We start from the raw sequence: 18,421 nt of genomic DNA on the forward strand, positions 1-18,421 counted from the left end.
GCATATCGAAATCTGGTTTTCTCTACTGAATTTCCTCTGCGAATTCCCAGAAAGCTTCATCACCATTCTCAGAAACGGGCTGCAGTTTTTCCCCATGTGTCGTGGATGCCAATGAAAATTTGTCGTGGCACCATTTCGATGTGTCACGTTCAATTCGAGAGGGTGTTAAAGAGATATTTGTGCCTCCCACGCACTGTGAATAAAAAAGGATTTTAAGTATTAAGCGAGATGTTACGGAAGTACAATAAAATAAGCGATTTGGGAGAACTTTTGTGAGTTATTGTGGGGTGACTTTTCTCCTTTCGCCACGGGAGAATTTTCGTGGAAATGCGCGCGAGAGAGAGGGAGTAAACAGAGTTGAGAAATATCTAGTTTAAGTTAATAAACAGTCTGTGTTATCAAGCGAATGCCAGTGACGACAGAGACCCACATTCCAGAGACGATCGAGTTATCAGTTGATCCGCGACTCTTGCCGCTTATCAACTCGGGAGCGATGGCCTGAGAGCGCGGGCAGTGAGCATGAGAGATGTTCTCCAAAGGGGTCAAAATGCAGGAGAAAGACACGTGGTTCGTGCTATTGATTCGCCAATCGCTCCTGCGCCAAATCTTCCCCCTCACCAGAGGTTGGCTGGAGAATGGCAAGCGACGAGAGATGCTCCTCAGTCTCAGCCAGAAGTTCTTCCGTGTTGGCGGGCGCGCCCCCAGTTGTGGGTGAAGTTTCTGTGTTTGTCCACCTCCCCGCACAGTTTTCACCTCCTCTCGTGGGCTCTTTGTTCCAAAGGTTCAAGTGCACCGAGCCAAAAAATTAATTCACGCCGCCTGGCAGGATCAATAATTCACTTCCGACATCCAGTCAGGGCTTTCTTCAGCACTCCTTGGAATTTTCACGGACTTCTCCGGCCACTGTGGACAAGCGATGGAGCCAGAGCGACGAAACACCGCCACGGAGTTCAGCTATATTCTCCACAGGCAGGTGAGAAGCGGAAATTTTCTGCTATTCCGCTGTGATGTTGACTTGAGTGCATCCTGAGTTTTCTGTGCATCATAATTATGTCACACCACTGAAGGACACCTCGGTGCGGGAGTGGGAATTTTAGTATTCAGTCTGTGAAGGAATTTCACCAAGACTTTCCACATTTGCGGAATTTTTTCTTCGCCAGCATTCTCTTATAAGTGCTGCCCTTCAATGAATAATGGAATTTCACTGGAGAAACGCCTACATAAAAATACCGTCACTTTCACACATCCTCAACGCGTTTCACTGCAGGAAGTTCTCCTCAATCCAACAGAGAGTCAATCATCAAATGTCACCTGCAAATGATGTCGTAGTGAAATGAATAAATCCAATTGATTTTCGGAGGCCAAATTTGATGGAAAAATATGCGCTTTTATCAATTTCCCCAAACAAATATTAACTACGTAAAAATAATTGACATGAGCGGAAACCGAAATCCTCACAAAATACCATTGAAAATGTGTTTCACCCAACATTTCAAGTGCTGGAAAATTAATTAAATATTTAAAGAGCTTATGGCGCAATCAATCATCACAATTGGATACCCTTCAATTTGGCGCGAAGGAGTAAATTTGATGCTGAAAACAATCCTGTGCACGTCAACCCATTCCTAAAGCACCACGCAAAGTGGGTGGAATTGAGTTTGAATTTTTCAGTATGCGGTTTGCATTGAAGCAATAGAGAATTCCAATCTAAAGTATTTTCTGCTGAGTTTCTTCGTGCAAATAGTTGGCAAACTTTCTCTCAAGTGCACATTCAAAAATGACATTTGCAGTGTGAACTGAGTGTGAAAATCAATTGAATTTTCATTGGAGAACTAGAAAATAATAGAAACGGATGAAATACGTACATAAAGTAAAAATGTTGCGTGCAATTGATTGCATGAAACCAAAATGAACACAAAACAGACAAAACATCCAAAGTTATTTCTATTGCTTGGGATTATTGTAATCTTGAATGTTGGGTGTAAATATGGTAAAGAAACCACATGGGAAATGAATAATTTTCCTGAAGAATCACTTCCCCGAGGGGAAAATCCCTCTAAGATCCACCAGTTGATGACTGTGACGCACTCATTCACTTTAACCCCTTTCACCCACTTTGCCCAGCCGCCCACACAACCCTTTCGTTGAATGCAGGTGATGAGTTAAAGTGCGACCACACTCCAGAATTATAACAGACCGAGCGACAAGGTGTTTGGTAATGAAGAAGGGAATGAAATTTTCCCTTGAGAAACACACGCCATAAAATGAAAGCAGAGTTGTTTGATTACAGATCTCATTCTCTTAACCTGTGATTTTGTGTAAAATTGGTTGTTATTCCAGAAAATGGATTGCATGTTTAGATTTGCAATCCTTGTATAGAGAATTAAAGTGTTTTATATTTCATTCTGAGCAGTCATCGACGTGGTTTAATTGAAATTTCACATGCTTTCTGTGAATTTGTCTGTAAAATTTATTAAGAAACACGATATTTAAAATTTAGGTTGATATAAATTGAGAATTGCATAAATCGACTATGTTATATTTTACTTAACGTAACGACGACAAGTTTTGAAATTTGTGATTTACCAGATTTTCACAGAACATGCTTTTGCTAGCGCCAAAGAAGCGCAAAATTCTCCTTGAAAATCTCTTCCGCAATCGCATCAACTCTGTTTGGGAAGTGTCTGAGCGATGAATTTCATATCTCTTTGTTCTTTTGTGATTCCATCCTGTATATAGCGAGACCTTATGGGATAATCCCTATTATCGCCATGACCATTTAATGAAGTTCCCTTCCAATATTGACTATACGGCGAGTGGGTGAAATGGGATAATTGCATTAGTGGAATGCCGTGAATGCGGAGGGCATCCGCCCACCCGCCCCGGGCCACTCGAGTGGGTGGCTCAGATGGGTGACGCGACATGAGGGCACTTGTAGGGCGACCGACAAGTGGGGAGCAGGCTGAATAATTTGTCAGCAACACATGACGATCTCGAGAGTTGATTATGACGAGGCCTCTCATAGTGCGTGATTTCATTTTCCACCCCTTTTCTTTCCGAAAATCTTCCTGCATATTTAAATTAAATTAATGCCACATTCCCATCTAACTCGTCAGTAATTTCCCCAGCCGTGCAAATTAGTCAAATTACACTTGAGAGCATCACAAGTTTAATTGGTCGGAATGGAAAACATAAGTTGGGACACATCTTCAAAAGTACCTAACTGTTTGCGAAATCGATCAATATACCGAAATTGGATGCTTTTGAGTATTTGCAGGCGTAGGGTATTAATTGAACGGTGAACAGAATCAGATTTAAACCTCAGTTTTAATTGAATGATGAGCTCCTGCGAAAAGCCTCTTAGGAATCACTTTTTCCAACTTCCCGTGGGAATTTGAATAAATTCGCTGTGGAAAATATTTTATAGATGTGATTGAAAGCGATTCTTCTTTCCTTGCCACTGACCTAGTCTGGTCCGAGAATTTATCTGGGTCACCTTGAAGCTCTCCTGCATTCACTTGCTAATTTTTCCCGCCCTCCTTTGGCCTTTTGCAGGGCTCTGATGACTCAGTGGAAGCGCACGCTTTTGATGACATCAAATCCCTGATAAAGGTGAGTTTAATTGCACTAATGCTAAGTGATAATTGCTGTTGGTAATTGCTACGCCTGCAGAACGATGCTGCCGCCAAGACGGACTCGTTGTCGTCCCTGCCGCAGGCGGCCTTCAACTACATCAACTCAATTGTGGGGAGCGGCGTCATTGGCATTCCTTACGCCTTCCACAAGGCGGGCTTCGGACTGGGGATGCTTCTGCTCATCCTCGTGGCCTACGTCACGGACTACTCCCTCATTCTCATGGTGCGCTGTGGGCACATCTGCGGTCGTTTCAGCTACCCGGGCGTAATGGAGGCGGCGTATGGAAAGTGGGGCTACTACCTTCTGTCCGGCCTGCAATTCACTTACCCTTTTCTGGCCATGATCTCCTATAACGTGGTCGTGGGAGACACACTGAGCAAGGTTCTGGTGCGCCTAATGCCCTCCTGGGGCTCCTCCATGGGCGCCGTCCGAGCCGCCGTGGTATTCGTAGTGACCATCAGCGTGATTGTCCCACTCTGTCTCTACAAGAACGTGTCACGCCTGGCCAGAGCCAGCTTCCTGAGCCTCGTGTGTGTGGTCTTCATACTCTTCGCTGTCCTCTGCAAGCTCATTTCCGGCGAATACAATGTTGTGTGAGTAATTTCTATGCTTTTGTAAATAACTTCAAAATTCTACGAATTACACCCTAAACTTAAAATCGATTTTCTGGCATTCTCTTATCTGAGCGTGCCTGACTTGAAGAGTGTATCTCATGATAGGCAATTTGCATATAATTGTGATACAGTGAAGTTTATACTGGGGAAAAATACAATGGAAAATTGAATTTTTACTCATATGTAGTTTTTGCAACATGCTTTTTGCAATGTTCTACATTGTTGCCAATATGTATAATGAGAATGATGGAAAAATATAGTGCGGCTCCTCGGATAATTAATTACGCTCTGTATTGATTGGTTTTCATGTGTTCTTTCCCAGGCCAGACACGCAAAATTCCTGGGAATTCGCCAATTCTGACATCATCCCAGCCACAGGCGTCATGGCGTTCGGTAAGCTCTCCCTCTCACACTCTTCTGACCTCTAATGACCCCGGGAAATTTTTCCAGCTTTCATGTGCCACCACAATACCTTCATCGTCTACCAATCCATGAGGAATGCCAGTCTGGAGCGCTGGGAGAAAGTCACCCACATTTCTCTGATTTTCGCCTGGAGTGTTGCTGCGCTGTTCGGCATCGCGGGATACGCTATGTTCCGCAGCCTGTCACAAGGTGACCTCTTGGAGAACTTCTGCTGGACAGATGATCTGATGAACTTCTGTCGGGTGTTGTTCTCCTTTTCCATTTTGCTGACTTTCCCGTTCGAGTGTTTCGTCTCACGAGAGATCGTGAAGACGCAACTACAGAGATTCGTCTCATCCGAGCTGCCCGCACTGGACAAGGAGAAGGATCCCTCGCAACAGACAGAGGACAATGACAGACACACCGTCATCATTACCCTCGGCATCCTCGCCCTGGCCTTCATCATCTCTCCCATGACGGACTGTCTGGGCTCTGTGCTCGAATTGAATGGCATCCTGGCCGCTATTCCACTGGCCTATGTTCTTCCCGGACTCGCATTCATTCAGCTGGAGCCGCACTCCCTCTACAGCCGCGAGAAATTGCCCGCATTAGCCCTGGTCACCTTTGGCGTCATCTTCACAATTGCAGGTATCTGTGATATCTATATTGTTCCTCGTCTCGGAAATAGCTTAATTCTAATTACTTTGTGCCCATCATGCTAATAATCCGTGTCGCTGCTGAAAGAATAATCCGACAGACTTGATGACTTCCTTTGCGACACTCCCCTTTTCGCAATTTCACTTCAGTAAATTCCTTATTATGCGACTTTCTCAACCTTTTTTCCTGAAAAGAATGCGAGGAAAAAGTTTTCTGGCATTTGCAAACTTTCCGTACAAAGCGTAGGAGATTTTTATTTAATTTCGACCAGCATAATCTCGTGGGAGGGACTCAGAAGGACTCTCAACTCGGCAAAGGCACTGCTTTGTTCTGTGCTCGCGCAAGAAAGCAAATAGAAAAAATCGAGATATTAAGTATGGGGAGCTTTAATTATAAAGACTTTGAATTTAGAGTTGAGTTGAAATTGCCCTAAAAACTCCAGCTCCGCATAAGCTTGTCAGTACATATCATCCCTTTTTCTCCGCAGGAGTCGCTGTCCTTATCCCTGATCTCAGCAATAGCGATTGCAAGACCGATGTTGTGATGAGTTACTGCAGAAATGAGTCACAAACTGTGGAGAATGTCACTCTTCCTGCCAAACCTTAGAATGGATGAAGGTCAGAGGGAATTTTAGGGAATGGAATTTCATCGATAAAAATGGCACTAAAAGAGCTTTAAAGCAGTTTGCAATAGATCAATGGATTCCTCTGATTTTATGTGACGAACATACAAAGAAAACAGGTAGATTTACAATCCACACAAACTTCTAACGCAACTTTGGACACTTTTATTTTTCAAATTTCTACACACACCAAATCTTATGCAAACGAGTTCTTTCCAAAATGAGCGTAAGTAATCAGACGATGGAAGCTGCTTTAAGAAGAATTTTAGACCAAAACTCAATTTGAAAAGTTTTTGGCAAGTAGAGAATAGAGAATTACATTTTGCGTGAGAAAATCAAGGAATTTACGAGAAAACTAATAGGGAAAATATCAAAAATCATATCCAAGTGTATCAAAGAAAATTTGAAGGACAGTATTTTCTGAAAGGACTCATGCAAAGTTGGGACTATGCTTTATTAGTACCTGGAAGTGGCAGAAAAACATTGAAAAAATATTTTTGAGGTGAATATTTAGAGATTGACGTGAGGAGTATTTTGTGAGTAATTAAATTGGGATCATGAAATGTACCAAAAGCAAAAGAATTTGTTAAGTTTTCAAATTTTAATTCAATGACAAATAGTAATCAAGATTACAAAGAAAAAAAGATCAATGATAATTATATCTAAAATGTATAGTTAGAAAAAATAGATGATATTGAGAGAAATTATGTGAAAAGTGTTATAAAGAATATAAAATTTGTTGCATGCTCAAAATTATGAATGTGTAGATAAAAATGTTTTCTCCTTCTACGAAATATAAAACTAACTTTAGAGAGTGTCTATTTTTTGATAAGAAAAGACTGATATTTCATTTAAACTGTATTATCTATTTTTAAGGATTATATTACTTCTTCATATATACTTATGTAAGTCTTTAACAATTTATTGAGAAGACGCACCAATTTTTCACACAACCGAGTTTTGAAGAATGCTGAACTTTTGTGATCAAAGCTCTACCCAACAGAAAACTCTACTTTCAGGCGTCTTTGTGCACCAATTTTCGATATATCGTTCTTGTTTGCCTACATCACGAGCAAAGATCATTTCACGCGATCGATGATCCTCAGAAAATAAGGAATAATCAAAAGTGAGCAAAACAAGAGACGAAATCCGCGAAAATGAATCGCATTCCAAGCATCATTAATCAAAATACTTATTACGAGATGATCAATCATGTGAAATGATCCTCCAGTGAATTTCCTTTTTGTAAATTTGCCATTTATTTTTGAAATATTGTATTGTATTGTAAATAATAAAAATTGTCATTTTCTCACCCAGTGTCGTTGAGAAATACAATATTTTCCGAATCTTATCTCAAAATAAATATATTGAAAGAGAAAATGAAATAAATTATATTAGCGTTTTATTTCACATATGTAGCATATAAAATCTAAATTGCATGATTGACTTGCTTAAAATCTAAGGGAGAAATCACATTCTTCGCTCTTAAAAATTCACGGTAGCCAAAAAATATTACTTCTGAATTTCTTAAGGCTATCAATAAGTAATCGTTTCTTCCAGACAATGTGGAATACACTATCGTACCTTTTCTCGATCATTTATCACAAAAGATACATCGCTAGATCATTTGATTCATAAAATCTAAATGAAATGCTTATAGTCTAAAAGTGGGAAGGATGCGTGGCAAAATTGATCATAAGATCATTTGAACCTTTCTCTCAGGATCACATCCTTTCCTCTATCCTAATAAATAAAGGACAAAAATAGGAGGAAGACTGATGAGGTATAAGTTAAATTAACTCGCGCGAGAAAGTTCAGGGTTAAGTTGTCTCCTTATGTCTAATGATGATTTGGCAAGATGCGCGCTCTTCTAAAGAATAAGCAATTGCTTAGTAGAACGTCACGACGCCACCGTTCCGTCTGATCGTCCTGTATGTGGGATAATGTCTGAAAGTGGCCGTCGGCTGAGTCGCCGCCACTTCAGCGCGCTCATCAATGCGATTCTGCGTCGTGCTGAATGATCTGGCGATCTGATCCAGCGTTGGCAGACGCGCTCGACCAATCGTCATCTCATCGCGATCATCGTCTTTCGGCAGCCTCCGATGGCGATCCTCAGCCACAGGACTGCCGTCGGGCATCACTCGCACCACCATCGGTCCGGTCAAGTAGTTCGACTCGGACACTCCTGAAGGATTGGCGTACAGCGGCCTAAGGTTTGTGGGCGCTTCCTGGGCGAGGTAGTTCGTCGGGTCAGAATAGAAGACGTCCGACGAGGCCTCGGGAAGTCTGTAGTTCTGATAGGCAACGTCTGAGTCCATTCCCATGGCGTAGTCCTGATGGGTGGTGGGTTTCTTCACGGCCGGCTCCAGTCCATCGAACAGGGGATTCTTGGCGTATTGCCCACCCTCGGGCAGCATAATAGGACTGGCGGTGCTGGTCTCCTTCTTCTGCGGCTTTGACGAGTGCCCCTCCATCATGGAGTCCCAGACTATAAAGAGATTCAACGGAAAAACACACAATGAGCCTCAAATGATCGTCAAGGTGCTGAGAGCGATCAATAACAGATGATTGATTGGGGGATTCTGCGAACAATGCACGCGAGGCCACTTCCTGATCTCCTTCCTACACCTACAACATGGGATGTTCTAAGTGATTCTCATGGGAAAAGGCCACCGCTTGACCTCTTGTTTTTCTCGCACGATCACTGGAGATTATTTACAATCTCTCCACTCGTTTTTCTGCCTTCCGCTCAGTTGATAGGAGGAAGGAAGGGCTCTCGACACGCTTTTGCATATTTATGTGATTGTTTTTCATCTGTGAGATTTTAGAGAGGAAGTCACCACTTGAGTTTCCTGACTGGTTAGACTGGCCAGCGGAGATTACAAAATTTACAAAGTTCAATGATATATTTTTTTTTAGAAAAACATCCAATCAGAGAGTTAAAGGGCGTTTCCAGTGGAATAACATTAAGAGGAAGGTGTTGAGAAGACATTGAATTGAAGATGTTTCTATTTTCAAAGTGATCATTGTTATGTGATCGCGTGTGATCTTCAGTTTACAACTGAAATTGAGAATTCGTGACGAAATACTCACTTATATCATTGGCGCCCCTCTGGTAGGGATCCATCGAATCCAGGTGACTCTCTGGCATCTTCTGCAGCATCTCCAAGCCATGCGTCAGCAATTCTCTCTTGCATTGGGGTTTTGAGACCAAATCCCTATTTGTTTTGCAGTAGCTCGACACTTGTTTGGCGAACATCGAGTACAAATGGGACATCTGTGAAGAGAAAGAGAGACGAGATCAGGTAAAGATCACCGGAACACGTCGTAAAATGTGTGCCATGGCGCAATCATGCTCAATTTACATAACAAACAAATCACGCGAGACTTGTGGGTGCAATATAAGAGAAAAGTGTGACAAGAAGGTGACGATCGTGATCGGCTGTGAATGGCAATTTCACCAATTTTGCTTTCAGTGCAGCACACAGCAACAATGGAATTTGTAATCACACCACGGCCGGATACAGGTGAGTGGATTATAAATTGCGCATGGGGCAAGAGATCGTGAGATTAGCCTGAAGATCACTTGAAGATCATTTGAAGAAGTTTTCGCAGGTGGAGCGTGTAAAAACGTCTTGCGCCGCGTTCTTTTTTGATACACTTGCTGATCTCATGTGGCGGCACAAAAAGAGCAGCTCTTTTGGCATTGAACTTGAACAATTTTCCAGGCACTCTTTTCACGATTTTTGCATGAGCAATGGCTCGAGACCACCAGAGAAAGTTTGCACTTTGCCTTTTCGATATAGGGAGAAAGGGGAGAGAATCCATTCTGTTGTGTGGACACATTCGTGCCGGAGTGACTCGAGGCGAATGCCAAAGTGCTTCATGCAAAATATATTCCGCCAGCAAATATTTGTCAGTGAATAATCTTGGGAGTTGACGCAACAGAAATGGCAATTAGTGGCTCTGATGGGTGTTGCAGCTATTAATAGCCATTCTTGGATTATTTATTGATCGTATCATTGACCTTGCCGACGATCGCGCGCAATTGATGGTCTTCGCGAGGATCACGCAATTCTAAATGCGGAGGATCTCAACTTACCTTTTCACCACGACTCAGGTATTCCCACATTGGAATGGCAGAGCCGGAACATGCAACGATCACTGTTGCAAAGGTCAATGTGTAAACCAGCATACGATTTGCCATTTTACTGCCACTGAATATAAAGTTCCTCTCAAGCAATTGACTTAAGACACTCTCGAGCACTGCAAGATCACTTTCTGAAATCCTATATGATCACTCGCGATCACTGAAATCTTCGCAACAATGGGCAAAGAATGAACTTGGGTTACAGCCTTAGCTCAGCGCTTTGATCTTTCCACATCGACTTCTCCACGCAAAATGACTCAAGATCGGAGCACGATCAGCATTTTATACGACGTCTTGGTCGCTCTCTCGACGTCACAACCGACAATTTGACGCCAGAAGCATTGGAATTCTGATCGTTGGGATGTATTGCTTCTGCCGTGATCGTGCCTCTCCTCTCCTTCACCCACAGATCACGTCTCCGGAGGACGGCCGGCAAAAAGCCAGGAGAGTTCATCTCGAGAGCCTAAGAATTTCTCCTCTAATGCATCATCGCATGAATATTTTATGGTGTATGGCGATAGTACGGTGAAAAATCTCTTCCCATGACGTGAGTAATGCTGCGCGAGAGATTATTCCATGTCGTGTGCCATCAAAGAGATAAACCCATAAATCATGAGCATCCCAGCATTATTGGTGACATCGACCCACGTCATTGGATTCCAATGCAGGGAATTATTCACAGTCCGCTTCCATGTGGGGATCATTATGCTATTTTCAGTCTGATGTGACGATCATCATGCTGGGCGATCGCACTCAATGACGAAAGACTTCAACGAAAGACTTCAATAGATCACATAGAGCCAGAATATTCACGGATCAGTGAAATAAATCACCCAGAAGATGGTATTTGCTACGGAAAGATCACCATCGCCCACATTTGCCATATCTAGAGTGATTTTCCAGGCGAGCGAAATAAATCTTGTCTGTGGTGTTTTGTCGATGGAAAAATCCCCTAACGATCAACATCCACATTCCAATAAATTTCCCTGGCAAACTAGCCAAAGAGCATCTCCGAAATTCCTGACGAAGGACGCTCTGTTTGTAAACATATGATTGGCTTGTGATCCGCTTATGCAAATCAAGTCACATCAAAATCGAAAGTAATCAAGAGTTATCAGTGAAATTTTCAAGATCCAGCGCGACATAGCAATTAATTAAATGGATCTCTGTTGTCATTTTGGAGGCGACACGCTTAAGCGCGGTCGCCGGCTGGTCGATTGACGTCACTGCAGCTCAAATGGCCACAGATCGCCGATCCGGACACGGTTTGTGGAGAGATTTGTGGACACGCGAAAAAATGTGCACAGGTTCGTCTTCGGCATTTCGTAATGCTTCATTTGCATAACGAGTGTGATTCGCGGAAAAAATGTGATCAAAACACGATCAATAAATTCAGCTACAAAAGATCCTCGGCTGAATCTTGCAGCGATCATACGCCATAAGTTGCATTTTAAAATATTTTGGCGCTGTTTTTCCCAGCTCGCGGGTTTTTTTCTTTTGCGTCCATGTAAATGGAGGAAGAGCGAGATCACAGAACCCTCTTAAGCGCAAAATACGCAACCGAAGGTCGTTCAAATGATCAAAATATCGTTGGATGATAAATAAATATTGATTGAGTGAAAAGGTAGAATTGTGACTGTGTGGTGGATTTTTAACTGATTACCCATGCAAGAGCCGATGAAGAATCACTCCTCGGCAATTTTTCAAGTGTGGCCTTCGTCATCAGTTAGAAGTGTTGTGCCTAAAAAGATTTCATGTCTCGTGGAGTCATTAAGATTGCCGCAAAGTGAGACATTCTCGTGTGATTATTGAAATTAATACCACGTGCTTCTCTCCGGGTGTTATGAGACAATTCAATCAATTTTATTTTTATGTCTTTTTCATCCCAAGATTCTTGGCGCGCTTTTTCGGCGTGATGTCAGTCCGAGATCAAGTGATCATGTGTTTATTTCCGACTCCACTTCCTGTGTCATCGACTGTTTTTAACCACATGAACCACCTCGAGAGCTGATGGAGAAGTTTCACGTGTGACTTGTGTGATTTCCTGGATAAACAAACTCTCGAAAATGCGAAGATTCTAAGTGGAATATTCTTCCTTCCCGGAAGAACAACATCTCGCCGTGTGCGTGTAAAAACACTTTGCAGCTGATAGGCTTTCATCAAGCAAGTGAGATCGCGATCTTTTTATGTTGGGGCTCTTTAAAGCATCAATTAGCATCAAATGCGGCAATTGCGCGGGAAATTAAGTCCTCGGGTGATGCGCGTGACTTTTTGCCCAAACCGAGCAGAGACTTTTTTGCCCGCGACAATCATGGAAGATCACACCAATTTTCAGGGAACGTGTGCAGATCAGAAAAAACACCTCCATGTGGCTGCGATAATGAATATTTATGGAACAATCGTGGCATTAATTGAGCGTCTTTTTCTGACCACAAAAGCAGCCTGCGAAAAAAGAACTGATCATGATCCGCATCCATGTGATCGCTGCCGGGGAAAAAACGATGGGATCATCTCTGGGCAAGTGAGAAAATAATTGGAGTGAATTTGAGATCTGCGCTGGGAAAATCCCCATGTGAGAGAAGATCCGTTTTCGATGGCAGCGCAAAGAAATACCAAAAATAGCATTGGCAGCTTCTGGAATTCACCAGCGCGTCCGAGCAATTATTTACATACAAAGTGATTCACGAGAGATGCTTTTTGTCGATCCACTCCTTTTCTCAACACCTGCCGAGTGAGAGTCACATTTCTGTCTGATGGTACGGCAAATAATAATTTTGATAGATTACCATGACTGCTGAGCAGCATTTTTGCCGAGAAATGTTTTCGCGATGATGCAATCCAGCAATGATCAAAGGCAATTTCAATGCACGAGGCACTTTTCTTCGCAACAGCACTGTTTACTATTTGTCTCATCACTTCACTTTGCCCAATCCATCATTCACCGCAAGTTAGATTAGCATTTATCGCAAGTCTGATCCATTTAGGAGTTAAAAAAAAGCGTCGGGAATTCCCAGGAAAAAAGTAACACCTAAAAGTCATTTGCATATTTGTCATAAGTCCAAAATTGGCTCTCTATTTGGTGTTCTTGGAAGAATGAGTCTTAAGTCAGCAATGTAACTACTGACTGGAGTTAATCTCAGCACTGTTTTCTCTGAGTATATTGGAATTACAGCAAGAATCACTGAATAATCAAGCTTCAGATGTGGTTTATAGGGCAGAATGTTTTCTCGCAAAGATGTTCAATGTCGAATTCGCTGAAATGAAGAAGTTACGCTGAAAAAATAGAAATATAATTGAATACAAGATGGTATTTGTGTCACTAAAAGCCTATGTTTTAATATTATGTAAACGATTGGATTATTACGAAAATTAATTTGCCTCTATTGACATGTTGATTGTATTTATGGTCTCTTGTGAAGGATTTCCAAAGTCGTCAACTTTGAATCTTCACCTCCAGCATCTCATTTTCCCAGTTACACTGTTTCACACTTTATTCAGCAGAGATAAAGTTCTGTACAAAGTGGAGTTGATTAATTTCCTCTATCGAGTAAATTGACCCATTTTCTCCGTCGCACAGCTCCATTTTTTTCCCTCTCGCGAGCATCACGTCTCCGCATCTCATTAGCAATCAATTGTATGGCAAAAGCGTGGCGCCAAGAAGTCAATAAATAATTTGGTGTCATCTCCAATCAAATGGAATTTAGTCCATCACCATGAACTGTGCACATTTTCAAGCTCTCTTTGAAGGCTGGCACGACTCTATGGAAGTTCTGGCGAGGCAATTGTGGGATGTGTTTGAGAGAAAAAAGCCCGTTGATTTATTGCTTTTGCGCCAGATGATGTGAATTGAGGCGAATTGAAGAACTGAGTTGGTGATGAGTGCAATTAAGCAGAATGCTGTGTGCTGTTCTGCCCCCGCAATTGATTGCTGCAGAAGAGCTTGTGTATTGTAAATGGTAGCTGAGCTGCGCATTAAATCTCCATGATAGTAAAATATCAACCGGTCTAATTATTATGTATGTCTTTTATTGATTTACAAGCGATTTTACAGCCACATCGCTGGTTTTATAGTGCGCCTCAGCTTACAAATTTACAACCCGGCTCGAGCATTCGGCAAAAAGCCATGGCATTCGCCGTGACTCCTCTGAGAGGCATCGGAAGTGGGAGGTCAGGGAGTCACTCTTGCCTTTGTTCTTCTCCCACAATGCCAATGGCTCGGGAGAGATGAAAGATCATCCGAAAATGGGCACTCATCGTCCGCCTAATTCTACTGGTTGTGTACTTTGGGTCGCTCACGAGAGTGGCTCCGAAGGCGAGTCTTTGTAGAGTGACTCTGGGGCCACGGCGCTGAGGCTGTATCGCGTTGCTCCATGGAAAAACAATTAGAGGCCGGTGGGAGCTGAGAAATTACAAAGTCGCGCCTTCTTAATCGATCTTCACACCTTTTTATGCAAATCCCAAAACCCCAAGACACCCAGGAATGCTGCCAGAGGCCAATAAAAGTCCACTTCTTGGGCAGATCGACGGCGGGGCCAATTGTGCGGCGCCAGACATCATCCACTTTTACAGCCATCCAATCTCTGGATGGCTCTTGCGTCACTCCGGGAGCAAGAACTCGCGAGTGCAAGAGGACAGGGAATTTGCAGAGGCCGGCACGTGTGTTTATAAAAGCGTGAATAAAACATAACAAAATTCGTGTGATCTAAAAATAACCTCGCCGTATGACCAAAATTGGCCAAGCAGAAGAAGATTCCATCGGCAGCCTTCTTCATTCTTCCCCTCTACATTCAGCCACTTATCTTTGATTTTCATTTACAACGCGATTCGTCTCCGCAAAAGTCACATCTTACTCTTAACCCATCACTGCACGGTTCTAGATTAAGCACCTCTTGGTAGAATTTCTTCATTTATCTACTATACAAAAGAAAATTCTTTTTATAGGAAATTGCTTTCAAGTAGAAAGTTTTGTTCATACAATTTACGTAAAATTGATATTTCCTAACTGAATCTTTATGATGAGTAGATAGAAAAAAATTTACACAAGAAAATAAATAATTTTAGCCTTGAAACATTGTTTTATTCATTTCTAGAAATTCTCTTCCTTCGGTGAAAAAGCTCTTTATTTATTTCAAATTATATGATTAAACCCGATTATTTTACCTTTCCAAATAAATTGCTATATATTCAGCCTTCACTATAATTCGGAAAACGATTATTTCAAAGTCTAAAAAAATCTATATTAAAGACTGCGATAAAGTGGTCAAACTGTGAGGAATTGCAAAGGGTTAATTTCGAAACAACCTGCAATCTTGCGTCCTCCAGGATCTGGCTCCGGGCAGGGCATGCAAAATACTTCTGACCATGTCATTCTGGAGATTCAATAGCACGATAAATGAGTCTCTTCACGGAATTTCAGGTGATTCTGCTCAAATGCCTGAGGAAAAGTGGAGGCAAAAGTTATTTTTATCGAGAAAATTGATGCACTTTGGGAAGGCAGTGCATGAAGTTGCATTATCTTTCGCAGATCAATCTCTGGAAATTCCTATCAGGAAGTGCTCAGCAAACCTGATAACCTCCCACTTATCACTCACGAACTGCAATCGATCATTCGGCGTCATAGGTGTTCTTTAAGCAAATGTTCTCTTCTCTTCACTAAATCAAGCCATGGCTCAATTCCTAAGCAGTGAGATGATCAAAATATTTTTCTAGCAGAATAAAGTGGACAAAAAATACCTCCCAATTTGCTCAGAATGATCGAATAAAATTGAAAATTTATGTCAGATCTTATCTAAATGCGAGTGTTTTTTGACCCATGAAAATCAACAAGTCCAAATTGCCGATACAAGATCATTTAGAGAAAATATTAACCCCCATAAATAACAATATAGAAGCTGATCACCCACAAAATAGTTCGGAAAATGTTGTTTTGCGCCGCTCAAAACAAACCAACAATTTATGATCGCCGTGAGAGCAACTTGCTCATTAAAATTCTCCTCCAACCCATCCTTCCACTTCACTTCACGGGGATTTATGCTAATCACGAGCGTCACTCCTGCGCAATTTCTTCGTGGACCATTTTGGAGCCGCTGCCAGATTAGTACCACTTTAATCCCAAATCTCCCGAAATCTAAGTTGTTTACAAAACTTTCTCGCGTGCTCACCGGCCATGTTTCATGGATTTCGCCAAAGTGGAATTGTTGGCGAGGAAATATTTTGCCACATGCGACAAAATCCGGTTTCGCCGCGACCTTATGAGGTCACATATTCCAACCAGCGAAAAGGTCACCAAGGACGTTCAAAATCTTTTCACTCAATCTTCCGCGCCATCGAAATACCAAATGGTCTTTCTCTCAGCATCATCAGCCACTTAATTGCTCAATTCTGATCTGCCTAACCAGTTCCACAGCGTGGAATCTCACACAATTTGCCCAGGCTTTTTGCTCATTCGCGCCATTTTGCCTTCTGCCATGTCGTAAATTATCGAATTAGTGCATTGATTTGAAATTCCTCAGAGTTCCGCATTGATGGGCAGGGAAAAACACCTCGGCGACGTAAGCGAGAGGCTCATTTAGTGGGCCAAAGAGCGGAAAAACGCACTGTTTTTCCCCCAAGATGAGCAAGGCAATATTCTAGCAAAATCAATTGTATGAGTTTTCCTCAAACAAGATAAATTTCTAGCCTAATAAGGCCTACTAATGAGATCTTCCTTGCCAGGAAACGGAAAGCCAGCATTGATCAACTCAATTTGGCAGATTCACTGTTTTCTTCGTCATAATATTCACTGAAAAACTTTCAGAATGCAAACCATCGAAACTTTCTCTGCTCACTTCTCATTATGTGCAATAATCGCTGGGTGAGAATTGCTGATGACGCCCAAAGATTAGCATTCGCGACGCATTTGAAACAGGCACACAATAAATAATTGGATCCCCGCCAATTTGGTGTGGCGAAGAGCGTGAGGAAAATTGCAAAAATTCACCATCCAGCGACTCTGTGTCATCGTGAGCCCACTCGCAGAAATATTCCCTCTTCGTGTGTAAAGTTCTCGCGCGCACCGCAAGAATGTCTCTCAAGCTCTATCCGGGTTTGGGCGCCAGACGAGACTCTTAAATTTCTTGAGGAATCTCCCAAAAGCGATCGCCAGAGAGAATAACATCCAAGTATGTGGTTGACCTCTTGGAGAATTCCGTATGAATTATTTAAAATAACATGCCATTTCATTAGTATACATTATTTTAAGAGCGCACCGCGTTAGGATAGTAAAAAATGAGAAAAATATTCCACTAATTTGATTATCGCGGGCTCGTCTTCACTGTGCAACTCACTCTTCAGTGAATAAATGACGAGAAGAACTTGTGTTCATCCGTCAAGAGAGCGAAGAAGAAAAAACTGTTGAAAATGAGACGGATCGAGTATTTAGGAAATAATTTTTATATTTTTCATATTACAATTGATATTTTTTACTCTTGTGTCATAAAAAATTCATTAGTAATTTTCTCCTTCCCTATTAAAATGTTTTTTTTCTCCCTCTCATCTTCTCTATCATATCTTCATCATCAAATGTCCGTTTATAATGATATATGAGCAATTATTTAGTCTCAAGAGTTTTTCGCCATCTCCATTGCTTGATTTTTCATCATTGAACACCTACAATTGAAGCTGAAAAAATATCTACTTGCCTACGCGCCTTTTCATCATTGTTATAAGAGTTGTTTCTCTACATTATCCCCAACCTCTCATCTTGTATATCGTTAATAAAATGTTAACTTTTAATTTTCTATACATGGGGTATTATTGCATTTTTCAATAAGTGATTCTTTTCCTCGTCCTCATCCTTTAAATGTGTTTTTATATCAGTTTTGCCATTTGATTCAAGTGTTTGTGTGTGTGCAGCGACACATCTTTCTATTCATAAGAATTTTATGAACTTCATTTCCACTTCACATTATGGCAACTATTATATACAAATGATTAACAATAAATATTAATAATCTTGTTTCCTTTTAAACATAGATACAATATAGAAAATCTTTATACAATACATATTTCAGCATGTTCTTGTTTTCTTTTTTTTTTCAATAGAACCAAAGAACATAAAACGTCTTCATACAAAAACACAAGTCAACTATGTTTTGGAAACGATTTTAAAGTACGAATACACAATTTACTTCGAGTTATATCAACTATAATAATAAATAATATTTCATTAGGATTTCCTTTCGCTCTACTAAATCAACGTATGCTTTATGTCCTATTAACCCGCTCTTTGTGTATCGCAAATCGAAGAATTGACTGAGAAATTGTCGATAGGATAAGATAAATCCCTAGACGTCTGCACCG

General features: G+C 41.5%; 2 protein-coding genes across 2 annotated transcripts; one reads left to right on the forward strand and one right to left on the reverse strand.

Moving 5' to 3' along the window:
• The first annotated feature begins 670 nt into the window (after nucleotides 1-670).
• LOC132260213 (putative sodium-coupled neutral amino acid transporter 11) lies at nucleotides 671-6,882 on the forward strand. Its single transcript, XM_059758192.1, has 6 exons — nucleotides 671-973; nucleotides 3,556-3,612; nucleotides 3,673-4,229; nucleotides 4,573-4,643; nucleotides 4,701-5,300; nucleotides 5,797-6,882. The coding sequence occupies exons 1-6, from the start codon at nucleotides 917-919 to the stop codon at nucleotides 5,913-5,915; spliced, it is 1,461 nt and encodes a 486-aa protein (XP_059614175.1). The 5' UTR covers nucleotides 671-916; the 3' UTR covers nucleotides 5,916-6,882.
• A 434-nt stretch (nucleotides 6,883-7,316) lies between these two features.
• On the reverse strand, nucleotides 7,317-10,335 carry LOC132260214 (rhythmically expressed gene 5 protein). Its single transcript, XM_059758193.1, has 3 exons — nucleotides 10,034-10,335; nucleotides 9,025-9,208; nucleotides 7,317-8,419 (listed from the first exon to the last, which is right to left on the reverse strand). The coding sequence occupies exons 1-3, from the start codon at nucleotides 10,136-10,138 to the stop codon at nucleotides 7,821-7,823; spliced, it is 888 nt and encodes a 295-aa protein (XP_059614176.1). The 5' UTR covers nucleotides 10,139-10,335; the 3' UTR covers nucleotides 7,317-7,820.
• Nucleotides 10,336-18,421: the final 8,086 nt, after the last annotated feature.

This window comes from Phlebotomus argentipes, unplaced genomic scaffold (genome assembly GCF_947086385.1).
Source record: "Phlebotomus argentipes unplaced genomic scaffold, Phlebotomus argentipes genome assembly scaffold_18, whole genome shotgun sequence".
Classification (NCBI taxonomy): domain Eukaryota; kingdom Metazoa; phylum Arthropoda; class Insecta; order Diptera; family Psychodidae; genus Phlebotomus; species Phlebotomus argentipes.

What these genes read in the sequence shown, in the direction of transcription:
- LOC132260214 (XM_059758193.1), bottom strand. Translation starts at nt 10,138, where the DNA reads ATGGCAAATCGTATGCTGGTTTACACATTGACCTTTGCAACAGTGATC. An exon ending in ACCTGAGTCGTGGTGAAAAG is followed by an intron (nt 9,209 to 10,033) that starts GTAAGTTGAGAT and finishes TTCTCTTCACAG; the next exon opens with ATGTCCCATTTGTACTCGAT. An exon ending in GAGGGGCGCCAATGATATAA is followed by an intron (nt 8,420 to 9,024) that starts GTGAGTATTTCG and finishes ATCTCTTTATAG; the next exon opens with TCTGGGACTCCATGATGGAG.
- LOC132260213 (XM_059758192.1), top strand. Translation starts at nt 917, where the DNA reads ATGGAGCCAGAGCGACGAAACACCGCCACGGAGTTCAGCTATATTCTC. An exon ending in CACAGGCGTCATGGCGTTCG is followed by an intron (nt 4,644 to 4,700) that starts GTAAGCTCTCCC and finishes AAATTTTTCCAG; the next exon opens with CTTTCATGTGCCACCACAAT. An exon ending in CGTCATCTTCACAATTGCAG is followed by an intron (nt 5,301 to 5,796) that starts GTATCTGTGATA and finishes TTTTCTCCGCAG; the next exon opens with GAGTCGCTGTCCTTATCCCT.